At 42.5% G+C, this 24,749-nt stretch overlaps 2 protein-coding genes across 3 annotated transcripts in view; both read right to left on the bottom strand.

Annotated features, from left to right (window-relative positions):
* Window positions 1-16,168, bottom strand: part of BBS12 (Bardet-Biedl syndrome 12) — a 28,305-nt gene extending 12,137 nt beyond the window's left edge. Inside the window, exon 1 of one of the 2 annotated variants that reach the window (XM_042812386.1) lies at window positions 16,102-16,168. Coding sequence is in view for 1 of the 2 variants with exons in the window: in XM_042812385.1 (XP_042668319.1) it covers window positions 83-90 (8 nt within the window). In the remaining variant the exon portion in view is untranslated. Of the gene's footprint in view, window positions 1-82; window positions 163-16,101 lie in introns of those variants that run through there. The other variant, XM_042812385.1, reaches the window with a different exon arrangement.
* The window catches only part of ADAD1 (adenosine deaminase domain containing 1), a 98,028-nt gene that overhangs the window by 3,626 nt on the left and 69,653 nt on the right, over window positions 1-24,749 (bottom strand). The window contains exons 25-31 of the mRNA XM_042812453.1: window positions 24,108-24,186; window positions 20,243-20,413; window positions 20,049-20,120; window positions 18,353-18,505; window positions 16,102-16,232; window positions 3,352-3,442; window positions 83-193 (exon numbers count right to left, since the gene is read on the bottom strand). The gene's annotated coding sequence lies outside the window, so the exon portion shown is untranslated. The remainder of the gene's footprint in view (window positions 1-82; window positions 194-3,351; window positions 3,443-16,101; window positions 16,233-18,352; window positions 18,506-20,048; window positions 20,121-20,242; window positions 20,414-24,107; window positions 24,187-24,749) is intronic.

Below are 24,749 nucleotides of genomic sequence, written 5' to 3'. Positions count from 1 at the left end.
TCCTGAGCCAGAAGCAGATGGCTGTGAGCTCCGTTCTACGCATCCCTTTACCTCTCTGTGCTGAGAGGGGGCAGGTTCTTACCTGGCCATTGCAATTCCACTTGGACAGCTGTAGTTCAGATGTATTTCCAGCTGGAACCCTCCTCCTCGACATGAGCAAAGCTGGACTTTTAGTTTGAGTTTCAGTTGGAAACTGGACAAAATGGAAAGTGGAACTGTTATTTGTGTTTGGCAAGCACCTAAATATCAAAGTGTTGATAGGGGATAATAGTTGCTTGGGAAATAATGTTGCAAATTACATCCAACAAAAAATGCTTTCATACGAAAATGCACTGGGATTTTAATAGATGCCAAGTAGTTCAAAAGAAAAAAAAAGTTACGTAGAAGTTAAATTCCAAAACATGCCAACTGGATGGCAATTTTAGATTAATCCTTCCTGCTATCTTCCCCATGCAACTTGAAGTTGTTATCTCTCAGTCTTACAGTCCTGCACAGTAAAGCTGGCTTTAGAGAAGCAGAAGTGAAAAAAAAAGTTCCTAAGATGCTCCAAAACACAAGTTCTCTTTCCAAGCTTAGTTACATATGCTAACAGAAACCAGCCACAGCTGCCTGATGCATTTACAGCACTCAGGCACAGAGAGTGAATAACGAGTTCAGGGTGTTCCTCAGACACTGGAGGCACACCTGACTGAGTGGCTCCAGCAAAAAGAAGACAACAATCACCCCTTTTCTACAGCTCAGAGTGACTGTGAAGGGCCACCCTGAGCAGGCATGGAGTTCTGATTTCAGTGGGCATTCCACACACTGCTCAACTACAGGATGTGCACTCCTCCATCTCTACAGGAAGATGTGTAAGTCTTTCCAGTTCTCTCTACGGTAGTAAAGAACTGATAGATCTCAGAGTCTGGCAGTCTCGCTAGAGGGCATCCAGTTACTAATGTGCGGGTGATGCTAATTTCTCTTCTCTGTGGCTTTTAACGATGATCAAAAGTAGGCTAACAAATACCAGCCTGCTGGAGCTTGAAATACGCAGTTGGATACCAATTTTTTTGCTTCTTTCTTTGTTAAAGAACGCAGCACTTTTCAGGGAACTCCAGCACAAAATATTCTAATTAGCTGCTTGTTCAAAGCTAAGCCCCCAAACCACACTTTCTCAAACTCCCACTCTGTATCGGTAGCTCTAGGCATGCTCTCAGAGCAGAGAGCTGAGTTTGCCCTTCACACAGTCCTCCTGAGCTCTCCAACCACTATTCTGCAGGGTTACTTTCTCTCTTTAGAAATACTGCTACCAAGTGGAACCACTTTAAGCAGAAAGACAGAGCCAGACCCATTGTGGAATGCTGGTAGCCCTCTCTTGGAATGTTGGAAAGCTGGAATCTCAGTCTTGCTTTGGGACAAGAGGAAGAAGGATTTGAGAATTAGACCTTTGCCCCCAGGTAAGTGTGTTGACCTTATGGAGACAGTTTACACTAGGATGGATGTCTTATTCCAACAGCTTCTGGTGTTGGAGAGCGATCCAAGAAATAAATGTTCAGGAAACTGCCTGGCCAAAGCTCACAAGCTGGGTAAATGGACAGCTGCCTAACAGGTTAATGATGGCTCAGAATGTCAAAGGTTTTACAGCTTGTATATGTCTACTGCTGGAAAAAGATAGGGCCTATGAGGAAAAGATGTAGAGTTACAATTGGTTCAACACAAAGGACCCGGGAAGTCTGACACTCTAGAACCTGATCTGTATGTGACCAATTGCTCAAGAAGTACAGAGAAAGAGTCTTGAAGCCATCAGCCAAGCCTCCCTGCTGCATCAGGAGCCCAGCAGAGCTAGAACACACAGGAAATGTGCTCCCATTCAGTGCAGCAGAACATGCAAGTTGCAGAGACTGTGGTACCTACCTTTAAAAGACTCAGCCCTTTTTTGACCTTTTTTAGGGGCTCACTCTCATAGAGACAGAAACCTAAAACTGTAGCTCTTAGCTTCTTTGGAAGCCTGGCTGCCACCAACTACAAACTTGAAAAGTGTGTCACTTTTTGTCAGTCAGATTTTACATTGTGAATAAGAACAAAACAAAACTGTCAAGCCTGAGTTGGAAATATGAAAGATTCTGGGCACAACTGTAACAGTTTTGCATGCATTTATTCTCCCAGTGTTTGATGTGTGTGCATGGAAGTGCATCCTGTATGCACACATGCAAATCTCACAGTCTGCTACTACTTGAAGTTCACAAGTACAAATGTGAACATGAACTTAGAAGTGTCATTTGGAAAGAGGGCGGATTTGCTGTAATATTTTAGTCCCACATAAGATAAGGTGTGTTGGCTGTAAAGAAGTGTAACCCTTACTTCTCTGGAACAAGAACCCAATGGGTTAAGCCCAAATACAAAGTCAAGGCAATACTGGGAGGGATACTGCCACTCCAATGCCACAGTTCAAGGCCATGAGGCAAGGCTGTGCTGCAGAGCATTACACACACACTTCATCAAGAAAAAGGTGACCATAAACACTGTAAGTCTGATTTATGAATACATCTCACTAGGAACAAGCCATATCTATATGAGCTTCTAAAGATGTCCTACCAGATTATCTTAATTTAAGGAAACACACATTTTTAAAAGTTGGGTTTTTTTTAAAATAAAAACGAAATTGATGTGTCCTCTTTAAATAGCTTAATGCAAGATCATCCAAAGGTGAAATACACAGAAACACAGTTTCCAAACCTTTTGAATATTTAGTGCAAGTCAGTTCATGTGATGTAGTCAATTATGTGTGGTCAAAAGTGATAATGATTGCAGAGTGGCTCAATTTTGAAAGTGAGGTCAACAAAATAATAGGAGACTGAGGTACAGATAAGGTCCAAAAAACAGGGCACACAGAGCCACGCTATCTATGATACCCAACATCTAGGTATGTGTTATTTGTTGTTTCAGATTCCTGACAAGGTCCCTTCTGTAAGTTTGAGTAGGAAGGACTCATAGTACCATCTTCACTTATTCAGTGTCACTTATTTCCAAAGCTGTCAATTACTCACTGCTTGATAGCTAATTATTTACAAAGAGAAACAGAAACCAGCTTTGCATTCAACCCTTCTGAATACACTCAGCTAAGAAAGATTTTTCAGTAACTTTCAATTCTGATAGTATAAGCTTCTACTTGTGGTCCTAAAGGCACATTCTGCAGAAACAAAAGATCTTTTTTTTCCCCAAGGTGGAAAAAATCCATCACACACCAGTGGGGGTACAGTCTGCCTAAAGCAGACTGTAAATAACATTGCAATTGCAAAATAAGTGCAATTATTTTCTGTAAGCAGAAAAATTCTGTAGTTGAGAATAGAATTTAGTAAGCACATCCCTTACCAGGCAACTTTTCAGCTTTCTCCTTCATATTATGGTCCAATAAAGCATTTAACAAAATGGCTGACTGTCCCAAGTATTACTTATGTTCATCCTGCAAAACAAATACATGTACTCTGTTGAGTCCAGGTAAAACAAGTCACCACACACTTGGGGTCCTTGTGCAGAAAGCCATTTATGGTATTAAAAACAGCAATATCCAAATCCAAGAGAAAATCAGTCGAAAATACTATCAAAATTGCTAGAACCTTTCCCAGAAATGAAATGACTTTCAGAAGAGTGGGAAGAAGCATGCATTCTTTTTCTTCCTATACCAAAACAAGATGTAATAAAGGTTTTAGAAGGAATATCATTTATTAAGTGGGGATTTTTGTGCGAACATTCAGAATCCTCCTCGCTATCAAATGTCATGCAATACCATGATTAAGTCAAGATCTATCCCTTCAATCCCGACCACCTCCTGCTACAGGCTGAGCATCATCTGTTCCCAGTGCCTTCAGGAGGACTGAGCAGCGTTTAGCATTTCTGCAAAACCAGGCCCTAGACAATGAAGGCTTCTGGTATGGGCTTCCTATTTCCTGCAGTGGATTTGTGTAGGTGGCTTTGTTACCAGAAATCCATACTCCTACACAGCAACTTCTGACTGTGTTTCTGCAGAAATGACTATAATGAAAGGAATGAAATATTTTTAAAATAATAATCATGTCTCTGTTTCTCCAAACCTATTAGGGTATATCTCCTGCTGGTGAGATTAATTTATTCACCTCCTGGGTCACAAAATTAAATGTAGAGTAGAAAACAACAGGATTAAGACTTGCAGAGGCACCGAGGCTTCGACTGCCACATGCATGAGGAGGCAAGAGCCCGTCTGGACTGCCTCATCTCCATGGCCAGCAGCTGAGTCACTGCCCAGCCTGCAGAGCTTCTCACTGCTGCATTTTGCAGCCAGGAAAATCCCACATCCTCCCAGCGGGTGTAGGAAATGCAACCACAGCCTCTGGACGTGCCAACACCAAAAACAAAGGGTGACTGTGGAGCAGGCAGCTCCGTGGACTGGAGGCCAGCACCCCATCACCTTGATGATGGGAGCCCAGCTTCTGCAGCACAAGGGCATGGGTGCAGGAGCTGCCCACTGGTTTCCCAGCCTCGATGCTGGCAAGGTATGTGACCAGCACTCAGTCCCCCACCAGGATCTGCTGTGGCCCTTGGGAAACCACCTCTCCTGTCCCATCCCATCCCATCCCATCCCGTCCCATCCCATCCCATCCCATCCCATCCCATCCCATCCCATCCCATCCCATCCCATCCCATCCCATCCCATCCACATCTCCATTCTTGCCTGGCGAAGGTGTGGATACCTCAGCCCCGGAGGCACTGAAGGCCAGGTTGGATGGGACTTTGAGCAACCTGACCTAGTGCCTGGCAACTCTGCCCCAGCAGGGAGTTGAAACTAGGTGGGCTTTAAGGTCCCTTCCAACCAAAGGCGTTCTATGATCCAGTTTCTCTGCTCTTTAGTAAGGGGCAGGGTTGCAGCCACCCCTTGCTTATGTCCCCTGCAGCCCCCCCAGCCCCATGTGGAGCTTTCACCTTCACATGCAGAGACTTACTGCAACCAAGCCTTGCCGCGCTGGGGCAGCCAACGTAGCCTGGTCAACTTCAGTGGAGGTCACCAGAACACTTCTCCTGCCTGCCACTCATCTCTGCTGAGGTGGGCGCAATGAGCCAAGCAGATTTTCATCTATAGGTTTGCCAGTACTGTCTGAACACTGCCAAATGCTGCTTCAGACAAGGGCTCCACAAGCCCACTTCTAGAAAAGCAGCTGGAGATGCTGCTCACAGATCTGTATTCCTTCTGTGAGTTCCCCACAGCACTTCCCGAGCTCACACTGAGGGTGCTTTTACTCAAAGCAGACCGCAAGCATCCTGGGTCAGACAGAGCTTGCTCCTCCAGCCTAGGGCTAACTTTAGCTTTCGGGAAGGAAAACACACAGGCAGGCTGACAGGAGTTTGCCTGGCTGTCTGGGCAAGTGCTCCAGACAACAGCTCCTTTGAGAAGCTGCTCCTGTGCAGCTGACAAGAAGAGACCTGCCATCCCTGAATGCATGCTCACACATGCAGGTGGCAGCAGAGCGGGCACCAGAGGTTGCCTCAGGGACATACCCAAACGACCTCTGTCAGTCCTCTGCAGTATGAGCCTTCCACAAAGCCTCCAATGGCTTGAGAGCTGCTTAGAACCAGCACCAGCTCCCAGCCATCCCCACCACACAAACACAACTCCTGGCCGGCACCACGCACCACACCTCCTCAGCAGCCTCCCATCCCTCAGAGTGCTGCCCTGTGTCTCCAGCACTGCCTCTCTGCTCTGTTTAACTACTTGGGCTTTCCCTAGGAAGGTTAAGAAGCAAGCGCTGTGCAGTAAACAAAGAAGAGAAGAGCTTTTCTGGCATCCATGCTCTGTCGTATTTGTTCTGTGCTCATAGTGCATGAAACGGGAAAGCAGAGACGGGGGAAAATAGTTACACCTTGAAGGGAAAAAACAGACCAGCCTTTCGTAGCCACGTCTCAGCACACATCCACTGCACGCAGCACATGCTGCCTAGTCTTCCATCAGGTGAGCTAAAAGGTGCGTGCATATTTTTGGAATTAATTCCTTTCTACAAGCTGGAGTTAGAAAGAACTGATATAAATGAGTAGGATGTGAGATGCTGCCTCATTGTCCTCAAGTTCAAAAGTTTATGATGGCTTTTGAACGCTACTTGAAAATGTAAAGATGGCAGATGAGTTCCCTTTAAACTACAAAATAATCCATTTTTAAAAACAAAGCACTGACTGAAACTGAATCTATGTATTTAATGGAAAATGGAGTCTAGGACAGTATCTTTTGTGGCATAGTTGCCACCCTGAAACTTCTGTAGTTCAGAAGGTAGCATAAGTATTTGACAAAAATGAAATTGACTCTTACTTCAGCAATTTCCACTGAGAAATTGGCTTGTCCAAGGCACTATTGCTTTTTAAAAAATTACATCAACTTCAGTAGATTTTACTTGATAATGCTCACTGAGTTCCTAGTAATTACCATTATTTATTATTTGCATATGAAATTTTAGGGACTATCCAAGCAGAACAGTATCAGCCCCATGCCCTAGAAGGCCTTCAGCCACAGGTGAAGACAACTGAAAATGAACAGTACAGCAAAGAATACATAAGGCATTACTGGTCTGAAATCCAAGGAACATGAACATCCTTCTGATGTTCATTTCCTAGAACAGGGACATTTCCCAAAGGCATAAGAAAATTGAAATTGGAATGCTTTGGAAGTATTAAAAAAAATGTACTCCTAAATATGCAGTAGGAAAGCAGTAGGTCCTTGGAGAGTGGATCAGGATGAAGCAGAAGGGAACATACTGACAGTGAACAGGACGGCCAGAGAGGCTGAGCTCATCATAGCCAGCCTGTGCAAACAGTCTTGCATTTAACATGACAGAGCAGAGGGATTCCACAGAAATTATTTGAGCAGTGGGAAGACTTAGAAAATTAGCACAAAATGACTATGTGAAAGCCAGAAAGAATCCTGCAACAGAAGATAGACAAGAGGAAAGGCTTAGTTCTGTGAATAAAACCTACACGTGATTGAATAAACACATCCGGATTTAAACACCATTTGTATACAGAGCAGTTCCTGTCAAAGATGATGAAGCCCAAGTTGCAAGTCTGAAGGAGAAACAAAAGAAACATGATGCTGAGGGTTTAATACTCAGTGATCCAGTACAGCCAGAGCTCACATTTCTGCAGGTGCCTAATCCATGTTGTGGATCAGCAGTGCTGCAAATGAGGAGGCACTGGAGAAATCCCTGAGCATCACCAGCAGATTCAGGCATAGATGGTACAAATGAAGCTGCACAACTCCCTAGGCTTGCAGGTCCTTTTGGGCAGGACTGCTCCTAAATCACCAGCTTGCTGATTAGTCACTGCCATGTCAAACCATTTGGGTGTTTTTACCTGGGGCTGCTCAGAAGTTAGGGTTCCAGGAGCATGTCACCACATTATTTGCCCATCTTAGTCCAGGCTCCTACACGTGAATCACTGACAAACCAATACTACCATCAGAAAAAAACATTCATCACAGTTTTCCCCATCTGAGACCTCTTGCCAGGGAAGGAATCGCCAACAGCTCCTTTCAGTTGGTCAGTCTTTGTGTTTACAATGACTGGTGTTGCTTGGCTATGCTGCACACAGCCATTCCTTACTCTTTAGCTGAATGACAAGACTAAAATGCTGAATGGGAGCAAACAAACAATACATCCTCCACATCTCAGAGATCTGATAAGTTAACGGCAAACACACATGAGCAAAAAGCGCAGGGAAACAGTCCTCTGGTTTTCTGAAACTAAAAGAAGATTTCAGGAATTGCCTTTGGATCTGGCAAGCTGAGGAGTTGTTTTCTACTCTTCATTTATTTCTTGAGCTTCTTCAAGGGCATATTTCCTGCTTTATTCATTTATAAGAAGCTGACAACCCATACACAATAACCCACTAACAACTTCAGCATCATACATTAAACAAAAGAAACACAGAGTGCACTGTTGGTCAGTAGTAGCATTTAAGACTGAGCAAAAAACTACAACTCTCATCATTTGGCTTAGGCTCTCAATGCACTTTTGTGCAGTAAATTTATTCCAGTTGTCAGGCTTTCCATTTGACCTTTTAAACAGTGGCATGCAGCACCAGTCCTTTTGCAGCCCCACATCTCTGTCGTCAGTGACTCAGCAGCTCATCGGATACCCCGCAAAGTCTGCAGGCACACAGGATTATGTGGTTTTCAGTGACAATTTTCCATTAGCATTTTTTTTACTTCTAATTTAAATCAGCCTGATAATAACAAGCAAAAGATGGAAGCCTTTGATAATGTCTTCTTCAGCAGACCAGATGGGATACGTTAATTAGAATCGCAGAATCATTGAGGTTGGAAAAGACCCCCTAAGATCTTCCAGTCCAATCACCAAACCATCTCCACCACACACGCTAAGCCTGTCTCTCAGTGCCACATCTCCACGTTTCTCCACGTTTCTTGAACACCTCCAGGGTCGGTGACCTCACCACCTCCCTGGGCAGCCTGTGCCACTGCAGCACCACTCTTTCTGTGAACAAATTTTTCCTGATTATTCAAACCAAAACTCCCCTGGTGGAACTTGAGGCCATTCCCTCTTCTCATCCTATCACTGTTATCTGGGAGAAAAGGCCAACCCCTGTCTAAACACCATCACCACCTTCTTTCAGGTGGTTGTAGAGAGCAAATTATACGTATGAAAATCATGATGTTAAAAATAACAAATACATCACTTTATGATGGCATGTCCTTCTGTTTAAAAAAAAACACAAAACAGTTGAAGTTATTCTCAGTGCTTTTTACTTTCATAAACACTTGCTGATGTTTAGTGGCTGATTAAATAATGGTTTGCAGACCTGTTGATGAATGGCTGATATAATGGTATCACATTGCAGCACTTGTGGTCAAACGCAGTTTCCATAGCATAACTGAGAATGCAACAAGTAGAAATAGGAACCTGTTGGTACTATGCAGCCTGCACTACTTGCATAATTCAGTCCTTGGTGGCTGCTTTATTTTATGGGGCTGCAAAAGCATACACAAGAGATTGTTTTTGACAGAGCCTGACCTACTCTAACAAAAGGCTAAGTAAGTTGTTAGAAATGTTTCTATACAAAGAAACCATGGGAGATTGTTTCAACCACTTTCTTTTCATCATCCCTCTTAAATCCAAGATTCATTCAGGTACAAAGACAAGAGGAGATGGAGGAAAACAGGTTAGTTATGCTAACACTGATGCAAGAAAATACTGTTTTTAGAGAAGACTGTGGAAGTGTATCTCACAGTACTGCTACAGCTCTGCTTTGAGCAAGGTCCTTCCACATCAGACACCTCTAAAAGGAAAATCCAGGTACAGAGCAGAACAGCACCAACATGACCAGAAGCCATCAAGCCCGTGGGGAACTGCCAGGAAAGAGCAGTATGCTTGCAAAGACAAGCTCTTGTAGTTAAGAGCAGCAATAACTATTTTTGCTTAGTTAAGTCCCTTTTTGAATACCATCATTGGTTTTCAATTACAACCTCACAGATTTCACCACATAATTCTTGCTACTGACAACAAAATTACTCAGTTTATCAACCTCATTCTTCACATTATTTTGTGTTGTGTAAATCAAGCATAAATTCCCATATTAATTTTTATTTTTTTTAATGTGATATGCTCATGTCAATCTCATCGCTCCTTACAAACCTGACAACATTTTGTTGCGGATGAAAAACAATGCAGGACTGTTTCCAACTTTTGCTCACAACATGAAGCTGAGAGAAAAATAACAGGTAACACAGCTGAGAAAATCAGCAAACTTCTCATGCTGAGGGCAGTCAGTGTCTTTCATATCAGCACTCAGCACAAGGCTCTGATTTCTGCCAGCTGATAGTGCTCACCTATGCATCAGGACTCCAGGCAATCTAAGTTGGGAATCCAGAAAATGCACAATTTCTGTCCCTGTGTTGGAAAAAATTTTGCTCTTTTTAGCTTGTGATCTTTACATATAGTTTGAGGGCTGAACCCTCACACAGGCAAAAGGAATTCTGCAATTGACTTAATAGAGGAAGTCAGTGACTATTATGGAATTAGGGGCAGAATTAATTGCTGGGATAAGGGACAGATGGGAAAGGAGTGAGAGAACACAGTCTGACTTCAGCTTTGGTAAATTAGGGAGAAGCTGAAAGCCCCACGGGTCCCCTATTCATGGGCCGAAAAGTTCTGTTTCATGCACGTGCACAAACCAAAAGTGATGGTTACATAGATGAAAAAAAAAATCCCCTCCTCACTCTTTTGAGGGAGTCTGACTCATGATTTTCAGACTTTTGGGGACTTTTAAAGGCTTTTCTCACAGTAGAAGTCACAGCACTGAATAAGCAAAGGTGGGTGGGAAGGTCTCACACCAGCGACAAGCAGAAAGGAGCAGTGAAGCAGTCAGGGCATTTCTTAATTTTTAACACTGGATTCTGTGCTTTGAACAAGATTTTACTAAGCTACCTTTTGGGGCAAGGTAGAATTTGTTTTGATGACTAGGTTTCTAACATTTAAAGAAAAAGAGAAGTTTACTTTCCCTGCTCGGAAGCCATACCTGACCTTTGTGATACAAGTCTGGGATACAAGTCTCTGTCACTTGAGCTAGTACCTTTCCAGGCAGTGTGGAGGTTTTCCTCCCCTGTGTGGAGGCATGGATGCATTGGCTCTGCTTTGCCATGCACAACCCTCCCCATCACTTCTGTTCCCTTCTCTCTTCCACCACCACTTATTACTTGCCTTATTTTTATTCTCCTCTGGTCCCAGCACTGCAGAGCCTGGCCAGCTCCCTCTCCTGTCCAGCCTCTCTTGCATAACCCAAAATATCTGCTTCTGGATCTCTCTAACACTGCTGCTTTTCCTGCTAAGGAAATTAAAGAAATGATTATTCAGAGGATTTTGGGAGAAACTCAGTTCTGAACTCACAACCAGCTCTCCCTGATGAGGAAGATCTGTTTGACATGTTGCCTTCAGCATCCACAGTGGAAGGTGCTTTGGACAATTTCATTGATGACCTCTAGAAGGACCCTACCAGCAAAGTGCTTGGTGTTTGTCACCAGGCTGTGTTTGAGGAAGGGATTTCTGTGGCACTGGCACAGGTGATGCCTTCCCTCTCCTTCAGGCAAGCATTGCAACCTTGTTCCAGCTGATAAAACTGTTAGAGGTCTTTGACTCCTCTTCACATGATATGATATCAGACTATATGAGTCCTCTGCTGTACATCTTTTTTTTTCATGAAAATTTTAGGAATTTCAAAGCCCAGTTCTGCACACATGAATTGAAAGGAATCAAGCGCATCTGGTCTTTAGCTGGAGACTACCTCTGGTTTCTGCAAAACTTCAGTAGCATGTGTGCTCATGACCTATGTTTGTTTTTCATTTTCAGTAATCCTTAAAAGTTATGTTCCTACCCTAATGAATGCATTGATCTTTTCCAACTTAGCTACTTTGGCAAAGGTTGTGTATGGTTGATCAGATACGTGGTAAACAAACGTTACTGTCAGTCTCAGTTCACTTCTGAGTAAGAGAAGCCCCCACAAGCCAACAGAAGTATTAATGTACAGGCGGAACCAGTGGTTAGGCTGATTTTTTTTTATTTTAGGAAGACTCTTTGCTGACCCATTTGCTCTGTACGCCAAAGAAATGCAGCACTGCAGATAGGAGCTTTTCTCTTCAAACCACTGACATGCACAAATGGTTTAATCTTTTTTTTTTCTCCCTTGCGCAGCCTTCATTTCTGTACCAACGTTTACGTTTTTATGGATGAGTAATTGAGAGGGAGAATGCACACTAAGGTAAGACTACAGAACAGTGTCTGTTTAGCTTTGGGAAGACTCTAGCCCTTGCTTAAGCTGATATTCCTGCTATGCATTTCTATGGGTGCAATCTGAATCGACTGAAATGCAAATCTTTCTGAATAATGTGTAGACTGGTGTGTTCTGGATTAAGAGCGATGGGTCCCCATATAGTTCATCCATTTTTATTCTCCCTTGTGTAGATTACCAACAGAGAGGAAAAAGATCATGTGCTGATAATTACTGCTTCCAAATATTTAACTTCTAGCATGTAGAGGCAGATTTTTCCCAGTCTGGAAATTCTTCTCTATTTCTGACAGGAAAAATAATTCACTGTATCTTTCAAACCTTTCTTTTCCTAATGTAACTTTGCCTTATTAAATATTAGGCAGTGCTTTGCCTCTCACATGCCCGTTCAGCAAAGCATTTGCTCTTTCATTATTCAATCGGAAAAGGCTAATATCTGGGAAACGACAAGATTGTATCTAAAGACACAAATTCAAATCAAGGATCCCTTCTTTAGTCAACTCTGACCAATCCTCCAGCTCACAGACTGAGTCTTGTCCAGTTTCAGAGCACGTTATTTTAATACTACTCCTTCTAGTTAAGAGCTGTATCTTCTGCTTTTTAGGCCTTGGCTTACCTCTGACAAAAGAATAATTCTTAATGGCAGTTGGCTAAGTGAAATCCTTCAGGCGGTTCTGGTTTTCCCACAAGACAGCCTCCAAAATTAGGGTCTTTGGGGTGGTGCATTTGTATCAGTGATACAACAGATTGTTGTACGGCACTTTAATGCAGCACGACTTCTGATTGATACAAATATGCAGACTGTGCAACATGAACCAGTAGAACTGTGCAGCCAAAACCCATCCGCTGTCTGTAGCTGCCCACACAACGTCCCTGGCTATACTAAGCACCCAGGACCTGCATGCTGCTCCCCAGCATTGAGCATGAGCCCTACCCCAAGCCTCTGCACCCTGCTGCAGCTGACATGGGGAAATCTGTCTTGGATTTTCTGAATGAATTGAAAATACAACCAGAGAGCTGATTCCTTGACAGCGGAGACACTGAAAGAAATGACTGAGAAATCAATAGGTAAGCTCAATCCAAACTCCTCAGTACATGGCCTGCAGCAGTCACCAGAAATGACATGGTGTGTCACAAATACCCCTTGCTCTGCTGCCCCTCTGCATACTTGTGTGCCTCGGGCCAGTGACACTGCGAGTGGAAACGTCCTGAATCATGTCCAGATGCTTCTGCAGCTTACCCATTGGCACTGGGCAGTTCTGCTGGGCTTAGAAAAAGCATCTTAGGAAGTGATAGCAAAGAAAAGGCAAAAGGCCACACCGCCTGTGCCCAAATATTTCTGTGTGGCGGAGTACTCCAAAAAGAGCAACATTTTCCATTTCTAAAAACAAGAATTCTGCTCATCTCTTTCTAGGTCACTCATAGCATCACACAGATAACAGATCTTAGCAAAATGTCACCAAAGATAAAGCTTGGGGTTTTCAGAACAGTGCCTCTGAAGACGTGCACTTTATTTAGGCATCTGCACAGAGGGACAATTTTCATGTGCTCTTTCCAAGACTTTCTGTCAAAAGCATTGGCCCACATAGTATCATCATATGGGGGGATTCAGCAGTTGGGCAGGCGGGTCTGTGTGTTTCGACAGGGAAAGGAAAGCTGCAATGGTCCATTTAAACACTGATCGCAAAATAGGATGGAGCAGTGGCCACGCCATTGTCTGTACCACCAACTTTGCTGTTTTCTGACTAACTGTGACTCCTGAGGACTGAGTCACCTAACTGATAGCTGCCAGTGCAACAGAGACAGCTTGCAGGCTGGAAACAGCAGCTCAAGCTTTTATCCCAAAACAAGCCTCTTTGCGCCCTGCTCCTCTGAGACTGAAATTCGGTTGCAGCTGAACAGCTGGCAAGCAGGAAGGCCTAAACATGCACAATGTACCTCATGCAAGGGAAGATTCTGCAAAATGTAGGGCTGATCACTGGTTGCAGCATAGCTTTTGGAGTTTGATGCCAGAATGGTGCTTTCCTATCAGCTCCTCCATAGTTCAAAAGCCTTTACTCGGAGAAAATAGAATAGTCCCTATTTTCATGAGCTAGTCAGTAAAATAATGATCTTTGGCTAAAATACATATATATATATCACTAAGCCATAATCAAAATATTATTTTCTTTTGAATACCAGTTTATGTTCAAGGTGCTTGAGTCCATCTGTGGCCGTACAGATAGCAGCTGTGCCGTGTCTTGACACAAGGAGGGAAAATACATAGGCTTGTTTCTACTCTTCTCTCTCTGTTCTCGCCTGACTGGAACAAAGTTAAACAACCACAGACATAAGGAAAAATAATCGCTGAACAGAAGTGGAAATGTGAAATACGTCAAATGATATTCTTTTTTTTTTTTTTTTTTTTTTTTCTGTCGTCAGAGGTGCTCGGGGGTTGCATGTGGCCAATAAGAAAAGAATAGACAGGCAGTCTGCAGAATGGGAGATTTCTGACGGTGAAGTCCTATTGAGGGTTTTTTTTTGGAACAGTTACATATAAGACACCAAAGGAATGGCTCAGAACTACTATCCCCACCTACAGTGTTTCTTTCCCTTTTCATTTACGGTAACAATGTTCAGCCAACAGTTTGGTTTTTTCAGTTCCCACTTACTATTCATTGTGAAACTTGGTAAGATGGGCTATGTTTCAATGTTCCTCCACAACTGTACGGATTAACACATTTTTCTTCAACAGCTTTTTGCTATTATAAATGCATCCGACTGTTTGGACCATTCCTTGGGACAAATGGTTGGCATCAGTCTGTCCTAAAACTTCTGCCATTCCTTTCATTTTTATTCATGTTTATAGAAAACATATACAAATGATTCTGATTCCTTGTATAGCTGCCGAAATACTGAGTATCAAAACTAATCAAAGAAATCCTCATCATTGGTACAGCAGGCAACTTAGTAATAGGCACGATTTGGAGCAAAGAGCAGATCCGTAAGAACAAATACTGAAGTAAAACTCCATGTAACAGGAGCAACAACTGCATGGCAAACCACAAAGATCACCTTTCAAATTGAAATATTCCAAACTTTTTAATGGTAATAATAAGCCCCAAATCAAAGCTTTTACTCTAAGCCAGATTGTATGCTCAAAACCAAAGGGATTCATTTGGTTATGCCATAGAACAAGGAATCTCTCCAAACTGCACTATGAGTGCGGCCATTGCTTTTACTTTGTAACTATAAAATTTTTTATTTCAGGTTATTAATGCCTTATATTCATAGAAAAGTAAATTTAAATTGGCTTCACATTCATGAACATTTAGTAGCTCTGTATGTAGATGTGGCACTGGGACATGGGTTAGTGGGCAATATTGGGGGTAGGTGGACGGTTGGACTGAATGAGGTCTTTTCCAACCTCAATATTTCTATGATTCTATAGAATTCAGCTGAGAACAGCATGAAATATCTGAGTCCTAGTCTATTTAGCAAAACTTGAGCTTCTATGATAGCAAGTAAAAGCCCCTCTTACTGCCATTTCCAACTCTTGAAATAACACCCAAGCTATTGACAAAGTTTCCAGGAAAAAAACATTCACAGTAGTTGGATATCATATTTAAATCTTCAATGAGAATTTTTGATATCTGACAACAACTTTTTCAATATCTGGGAATTATCCATTGGTTGAAAACTCTCTGGTGCCTGAACACTCCTTTGGTAGACAAGTTTGCCTTTGACCATTGTTTACTCTTTTGTGTCACAAATAGTATCTATCGCTTTCACTGCCTTACACTAAACCTGGTTGATAGGTACATCAAAATTAAATCTAACTAAGTGTGTAAACTGTGAAAATTAGATTAGGACGCAGTTTGATTGTTTGGCAACCCTTGCAGAGTCTGTCTGGGGAAGCTGCCAATGCCTGTGCTTCGTATGTACACAGCAGATCTGTTTGTACATCACTGCTGCCACTGTGTCTCTGGCAACTGAGAAAATGTGACTTGTCAGCAGTGGTACTTCTGTCCATGCCAATGTGATTCGACTTCATATCACCACCTCCCACCAGCTTCACAAGAATTAATCAAAAGTCATTCATGAAAAGCTTTCACTATACAGCAGTTTTGATTTCTGCTCCACACAGCCCGCAACAAAAATTCAAAGAGCCGGGCCGTTTGACTTCATGTAGCCTTTTTCCTCCAACTCACAGCACTCTCATCAGCACTACCGAAATCATCACATCTTTATTCATGGCAAGTATTCACATCGCTAACTTTTGCCACCTTTTCCATCACACCTCTTCCTGAAGTGACCCAATGCCATACTGACCTGCAGAGCTAGGGGCTGACAGGAAACATGCTGTGGGGGCTGCCATGGAGCTCCAGAGGAGTATGGGCTGCTTCTCAGCGACTTCTGTGCTTGGTTAATTCAGTCTTTTTCGGAATAATTTTGAAGAAATCCTGTTAGGGAAATGCACTTAAAACTTCTGTTTAAATCCCATGCTTAAATCCAAGAACTTCCCTTCCCCTCTCTGAGCAGTGCCCCTCGGCCCCCAAAATGGCTGCTGGGTTTCTGTGTAGCTAATGCACACAGCTCAACTTCCACCACAGCGGTCTTTTGGGGCACTCCTGTTGGAGGACAGTGTGAGAATATAACAGTTGACAGAATGCTGATATGAACACTACATGTTTTCACACAGATTTACAAGTGCTGTCTTTAATTGTGCTGCATCTTTATTGTATTGCCTGTCATAACTTATTATACCTTTACTTACATTTTCCAAAATACTCTGTGGTTTCAAATATAAAGTATGCTCCACATTCTTGATTATATAAGCAATAACTAAGCTTATTATAAGCTTATAATAAGCAGTGACAGACTTTTAATTTACCAACAAAATAAAGTCATCTTCCTGAATGAATCAACAAAGCCACCAGGCCATTTTCAAGTAAAGCGATACCACATTGCCAGAATGACAAGTACAGCATTGCCACACAGACAGTAAACAAGAACTGAATTGGAGAAACTTCATCTGGACTTTCTATAGTGAATCATCTCTTTTTTTTTCTTTTTCTAACTGGAGGTTGAAAAAAGGGTGATTCGTTCTACTCTGAATTCATTTTCTGTTTCATTACAGCTGTTTTCTGCAATGTCTTTTGAGCAATCTTGGAAGTGCAGCATAATAGCCCACTTACTATTAAATCAGTCCCAGCAGAAGAGAAAACCAAGTCTGTGGGAAAGAAGAAACATTTTCTCTTTGAGATTTAGGAATAAGTGGAAAATTGGGGAGGCAGAGTTGGATGAACAAATCCTTCTCAAGGCAAAGAAAATTCATCTTTTTAAAACAGTATCCTGAAGGCAGAGCACAGTCAGTCAGTATTAGGTGTAAATCATAGAATTACAGAATCACAGAACAGTTTGGGCTGAAGGGGACCAAAGATCATCAAGCTCCAACCCCCGCCATGGGCTGGTTGCCACCCACTGGATCAGACTGCCCAGGGCCCCAGCAAACTTGGCCTTGAAAAACAGCAATGTGGGCTTTGAAACTGTGAGGCATGTGGAAGCTTTTCCTCAGCCAGCAGAAAAGTGACTTCCTCAGGAGGGCTGGTGAGGCAGCAACACGTTTCGTTGCAGCCAGTGATGGTGATGCTGCAGATGCACTGGGCCAGCCAGAGCTGGGGCGAGGGGAAGGAAGCGGTGGAGGAGGATGCACCGATACCACTGATGCAGCACCTAACACCACGGGAGCACCACACGCCAACATGCTCCCAGGGCCAAAGTGAAGTGAGCATAGGCTGAAAGCTAAAATAACAAGGAATCAGAGGGATAAGCCAGGTTTGAGAGAGGACCTTTTTCACAGATGGGGAAGCCTGGTTTTGAGATTCCTAACAAGGAAGCTGAAATAAACCATCATCTCTCTTACTCAGACAGCCAGCATGACCACAGAGCTATCGCTAGTTGTGACTAATGCCTAAAGCTGAGAACCTGCAGGTCTTGTGTCTTGCAGCAGGAGGTACACTCTAGGCTCTGAAGTCACTTACTTATCTACAAGATAAGTGTCACCTTCTTATCTACAAGACACCTACTGTAACCATATCTTCACCTTTTTGAACAGAAGTTTGAGGTGACCTGTGCAATAAGGTGTTCTATACCAATCACAGGGCACTGGATGTTGTTCTTACCTCACCTGATGAGATTCAGCATGGGCAAGACCATCTTTGCAATCATGGGAGATGTATCTCAACCATACGGCTCCTCAGCAAACAGCCACCTCTCACATTAACCAGAGGACATTTACTACTTGGAGGGTGGGGGAAAGCTGCCAGAGTGCCCCAATGCTGCCTGTGTAATGGTGAAATAGCAAAAAAGCAAGCAGGATACAAGTCTTTCACACACAGGCAAGAATAGAAAGATACTGAGGAATGGGAGTGAGAAAAAAAATATGTGGGGAGAGAAGAGCAGGGGCACAGTTTAAAAAGAGATAAAGATATCTCTTCCTCCTATCAGAACAGTCTCCTTAAATGCAACCCATAGTTCCTTTCTTTCTCTTTAGCCATTTATAATGCGAACCAGTTCATACCTGTGTGCAGGCCTTGTGGAGTAGGGCTGTGGGAGAGGTACATGACAGCCTTCCTTTCATCTGTTAGCACTGGCCCACTGTTATACATTCCTGCATCTCGTGTATGGCTGCAACCCCTGCTTCTCACTTTTGATTGCCTGTTCTTGACATTAGCTGTGAATAAATGTAAAAACATATCAAGTATGGATGCAGGGAAGAAGAAGCAACAGCTCAAGGTTCCTCCAATCCTGTCCTAAGGCATATCCCAAATATTTTCAGTAATGTATCCTTTTCCTAAACAGGCACAGCAACAAGAAGTCTTTGTGTGGGACTTAGGGTTTCCCCTTTTCAACCCACACATGAGCAACAACCTTAACAAGAGGAGGAGTTCGTAGAGTAGCTATGATGTCATTCAGTCATCAAACCTGTCAATCTACAACCTCCTGATGATGTGTATGTAGTGCACTCAGGCAAAAATCCTACAGTGGTTGTAGAACTGTAAAACATTCTAAGCTGGAATGTACTCACAAGCATCACTGAGTCCAACTCTTGGCTTCACACAGAACCACCCAAAAATCAAATCATATACGTGAGGGCATTGGTCAACTCTCCAACTAGGTACCCTAGGGTAATTTAGCCAGTGGTGGATCTGGGCTGCTATTCTTGCACTGTTGTGATGTCTACACTACTACAAGCCAGCTGTTGGGAACCTGGCACAAGACTGTTTCCATTCTGGCAGGGAAGCTAGAACAGGTCAGTTTCACCCATCTTTTCCAGTACAGTGCTACCCATAGGATTGCTGTTCCTCAGATACTTCAAATCCTGTTTCTTGTTCCTGTGCTGTACATGAAAAGTTTAGCTAGCCCCTTCATCAGTCAGGCTTCTGAAAAGGAAGCTGAGGGCTACTCTTCTCCTTTCCTACATTCTAGAAGAAGTTCACTTCATCTAGGTCTAGTCTTCAATCATGGAAAAGATTGCCTGTTTTACTACTAATGCTGGAGCTCTTCTGTAAATTTTTTCACTCCAATTTCCTGGAATAAAAAATAAGTCATTTCCCCTCTGAGAGCTCAGGGAAGAGAAGACTGGCACAAAGGCTCAGCCTACGTAACTGAATGGCTCCATAAGGTGCTATGGCATAAACCACCAATCAGTATAAATAGTTTGCACAAGACTTACCCGCTACTCACACTTCATTATTTTTAAACATCTGACTGCTCATTTATTCCCATCTGTGTGATCTACTAGGATTACTTATTGATCTGCTCAGCAATACACAATGTATGGAATAAAATAATGCAGGTGAACAATGGTATTTGTGCTGCTGCTGTTCTCCATACTGAGTCAAATGAAGCATCTGAAGTCCATAGTGTTGTTAGCTCTGTTTGCTTTGCTAGCTCTCCCAGCTGTTCTCACACACAGTCATGCAGCATACAAACAACAGTACCATTAGTGAGCAGATCGAGCACTATTTAGATCTTTGGTGCTTGAAGGGAAGAGGTTATTTGCTTTCCTTCTAGATAATGGTCTATCAAAATATAAACCGCTCCACCCTGGTTTCAAAACACCAACATGCTAAGGTGGGGTAAACCAACTGCATTTTCTTCCTGCCTTTTTTTAATAAACATTTTTGTTCATCTTCAAGCAACAGCAGTTAAGCAAAAAAACAAAAAACAAAAAAAACCAAAAACCAACACTGAGCAATGTATAGGAGACTCACCTCAAAGACAGTCTTTCTTGCTATCCACACACAACATCATCTATTTTTTTGAAAAAATCATGTTCCTAATACCTGTGCATAATACAGAACATCAAGTTAGAGGACAGAGAATGCAAGTACCAGACTGGTCATAGTGCTGTGATGCCTGTCTGCCTCTCCTTTGCAGAGATACTGAAGTAGTTCTCAGGGCTTACTTGGAGAGGAGCAGAGCAAATTGCACCAAGGGCTTGTGCGGTGCCTGGCCTAGTGTGGTCCCCGTGGGGAGAGCTCTGCCATTCTCATGCTGAAGCTCTCAGGCCGGAGGGCAACTTCGCTGTGCATCAGTGTTATTTCTTAAATGCAACTGGGCTTTCTCTGCAAGCACTCTAAGAAGCAAAAATAGGGACAAAAAAAAAAAAAAAAGATGCTTCAAAAAACGATTTCATTTTAAATACTCTAAATCTACTTAGGTTTCTAAAGTACGTAAAAAGTAGAAGTCTGATTGCCATACAAAGGAGACTTGAGAAGAAAACTCAGCTACTTGTGCAAGTTAAATTTGAGAATGGTCACCTCGTGATGACTTATATTGGTTCTTGAATATACATGGACCACATCTTTCCCCTAAGCACTCACGTCTCCTTAAATCTCAGCCTTTGCAGGAAGGACTGATTTATCTTGTGTAAGAGTGCATGGGTTTTAAGTTGAAAGACTTCAGGGCATTTCATTAATTAGAAGTAAGAGATAATAGATACTTTGTGTTTTAAGTTACTTCCTACTGTATCCTCTTGATAAAATGAAGGCAATACGCCCTCACAATTTTCCATTTACACGGAATTCCACCAGTTTAATCAAAGTGAAACATAAGGTACTGTTATGGTCCTTGTACCTTCAGATTTCCTTACTGATAACCCACATACTATCCGTTAACCCATTGCATCATTCAGAAGAATAAACAACTTGGGCTCATTATACAGGAAGCTGAACAAAAAGGAAATAGAAAATATTAGCTTTCAAATATATATATTGGCCTTTGCACAGTTCAGACTGACATATTTTTACAGATCAAGGCTCTTCTTCAGAAACAACCTGCTAACTAAAGAGAGAAAAAGTAGTTCCTATTTTACTTTACTAGTTTACTTTTTCAAGTAAACTATTTTGTTACACAATTTCCATCCCTAAAGGATGGATCTGGTGGTTGATAAAGGCTGCAAACGTCAAGACTTTATTTGTATTCTTTTATAGCAAGGTATTGAAAATCATTCAGGCTATACCAGCATGAGTGTGCATTTTTCTAAGCATCCTCCTTCTGGCTTAGTAATATTACCACGTGTATGTCAGCGTGTATGTCTATGCTCCATGGACTTGGGACACTAATTGTTTTAACAATGCTGAGATGATTATAAAAGCATTGTCTCAGCTTACAAGGTTGAAATAAATTGAATATGAACTAACTTTGCATAAATTAGGAAAGCATGCTGGCATCATAATGTCAAAGGGCAAATGTCTTCACACATAGTTTCTTTCTTTTATGTCTTTAATGTCTGGGATGCTTTCACCTCCTGTATCTAAAGGCAGCTTTTGATGGGTGGGGCTGTCCATGTGCAACAGCTGGCATGGGGTCTGAGCCCCAGGGAAGAGCAACAGCCACAGGATGGAGGCGCAGGACAATTCTTGGTGCTCCTCTTCTGAGCATCAGCTCTCATGGAGAAACGGCCAAAGAGATGTTCCATACTTTATAATATCGTATTCAGCAATTAGATCCACAGTGTCTTCCAGGGTAGCCATTGCTTAGAGTTTGGTTGCTCCTCCTTGCAGAAATCACTGATTTGTAGGGGATGAAAGGGATCTTTAAAGATCATCAAGTTCAACTCTTTGCTAGAACAGATTCCCTACAGCATGATTCCAAATGTCCAGGCAGGCTTTGAGTATCTTCAGAGAAGGAGACTTCACAACCTCTCTGGGCAGCCTGTTCTAGTGCTCTGTCACCCCCATAGCAAAGAATTATTTTCTCATGCTCATATGGAACTTCCTATGTTCTAGTTGTTGCCCCTTGTCCTGTTGCTGGGCACCACAAAAAAGAGCCTGGCCTGGGCCTCTTGACTCATGCCCATCAGATACTTATAAGCATTGATAAGATCCCCTCTCAACCTCTTCTCCAAGCTGAAGAGATCCAGGTTACTCAGCCTTTCCTCATATAGGAGATGCTCCAGGCCCCTCGTCATCCTTGTCGCCCTCCACCAGGCTCTCTCTAGGAGAACCGAGGAGCCCAGATACACAGTACTCCAGATGTGACTTCACTAGGGCAAGGGGGAGAAAGGCGAACCTTCCTCCGGGCCAGGGAAGAGATGAAGTTGTCTTTACTTCCTTTTTTACTCCCTCTTTCATTCACTTACTAAGTGCTGTGTTCAGACACGAGATTTTTGCTTTTGTTCCTCCCGCATCCAGCTGCAGGAGGGAGTGAGTTTCTGTGTGGGTGTTTAGCTGGTGGCTGGGGTCATCTCACAGCAATGGGAAAGAGCTTGGTTTGAAAGAGGCTGGAAGCAGTCGCTTATGTTCTGGGTGTTTGCCAACACCACAGAACCATGCCTCATACACTTCTGCAGTGTATCATAGAATCATAGAATGGCTTAGGTTGGAAAGGATCTTAAGGATCATCTAGTTCCAATCCTCTGCCATGGGCAGGGCTGCCAACCATCACATCAGGCTGCCCAGGGCCCCAGCAAACCTGGCCTCGAATTGCAACATAGAGGCACTGTTCCCACATGCTTCTTCTTCTTATGGCCAATAATGAAAAAAGCACCTGATTCCAGATAGAAAGTTTAAACAGCACCAGTCAAGGTGTAATTCTATCCAGGTTACCCAGTCATCATTCAAGCATCTGAGCAACAGTCCACTGAAGAGAAGGATGCAACACAGTTCTATATTTAACAGGACCTGCTTGTATAGCTACATCTTCCAACAGCATACAGATGACCTAGAAAGTACATACTACTACTGCTGCTATAGAATTAGTGTCTTGCTGGGGGATTGGACCCTAACCAGGCAGCATAAAATACTCCTCCTTGAAACAAGCAGAGTACCACCAGAAGGAGCCATTTTGCCAACTCATTTGTAACTGGGAAAACATAGTTTTCTCTTTTCTTTCCTTCTGTTTTGTGATTTTCTGTGGGATAAGGGAGCCTTATCCACTTAAAACTGAATTAGGTAATGCAACTCCCAATACAGTGTCTTACTACTACAATAGCTTGTTATTAAAGCTGGCACACAGATTAATGATTGAGGTGGTGTAAGACTTTATAATAAAGGTTATTTTTTATTTCTTCTGTATTTGATTAAACTTCTTTACAATGGGAATACTTTTCTCCATAATTTATATCACAGTCCAAGAAAAGGGATGGCTGGGTTATTTCTAAGGCTACTTGTGAAATAGATAACATATCTTAAACAAACCTTGCAAATATAAAAAACTACTTTGGGTTAAGTACAGGTAATTTTCTTATACATATCACATTGTTCATATTGAAGACTAACTTTTCAGTCACATTCATAAATTTTCAGTGGGATTGAATCACATTATTTGGTCACATTAGGTTATTGCAAGGCTGCTTGTGAACTCTGACACTATTTTTTTGCTTATGCTATTGCAATAAAGAAATGTAACCAACAGATTTATACTGAAATTCTTCTAGGGTTTACCCATTGGGAAATCAACACAGAAAGAAGATTAATTCTGGGGGTATTTGGTGGTTGTAGGAGAATTCCTTGACATATAGCAGAGAGCTACATCAATCCTGATTAAGTAAAGCACCTGCAGAGGTGCAGAGCAGAAACGCAACACTGCCTGGTTGTGTAGGCAGGCTGAGCGCTGTTCTGTACCACACAAAGCCCAGACCCTGCTGGGGAGAGGTCCTCTGCATGCATACACTCACGCTTCTGCACACTGACACATTTGACTTTGAAGTGGACCTCACTTTCGCAAAAGGCAAAATCCAGTATATGCTAGGTATTTTTTTCTCTGCTTTCTTTCTGTAAAGCATTAGCATAAGGAAATAAGCCCTTGTACTTTGTACATCTTCTCACCTTTTCTGGTGAAAGAGTTCTCCATAGCTCTGGGATATTCGCTGCTCCGCTCCGATGACAGGGGAAGCACTGGCACCTGCTAATAAACCAGTTTATTATCAGGTAAACATAGGTTAACAAAATACAGCTCACCACAGCACTGGACATTAGACACCTGTTTTTAAGTTGCTGTGACATTCTGCAACTTCACTGAAACCATGGCGTAAGTCTGCTAGATAGAGAAGTGAGAGACAGCAATAAAATGAAGCAGGAGCTGAACTCACATGTGAGAAGATTTCATCTTCTTTCTGTCTCCCAACAAAAGCATCTACATAATTATCTTCTGGGGATATTAACTGTATTTACATTGCTGACACTATTCACGAGTCCACTAGAGAGCAGCTATGCCTCACATTTACTGTTTTTTCTTTTTTTTTTTCTTTTTTCTATTAGTTTCTCTGACATTTACTGCACTTAACACAAATGACTAATCAGACCTGAAAAGCTTTCCCAGTACTAGACTGAGGAACAACACAGGAATGGACTCGTTGCTCTGATTCAAACCACTGTAATCTCTTTCTTACCTCTGATCTGCTTATTCATACCAAATTGCAGTATCGTTCTTACAGAAATCCAGTACCTGAAGGGGGCCTGCAGGGGAGA

This window comes from Centrocercus urophasianus, unplaced genomic scaffold (genome assembly GCF_019232065.1).
Source record: "Centrocercus urophasianus isolate 14NV4802_14NV808 unplaced genomic scaffold, USGS_Curo_1.0 seq_13, whole genome shotgun sequence".
NCBI lineage: Eukaryota > Metazoa > Chordata > Aves > Galliformes > Phasianidae > Centrocercus > Centrocercus urophasianus.
Note: the sequence above shows the minus strand (reverse complement) of the source record. Positions and strands in the feature narration are given on the sequence as shown.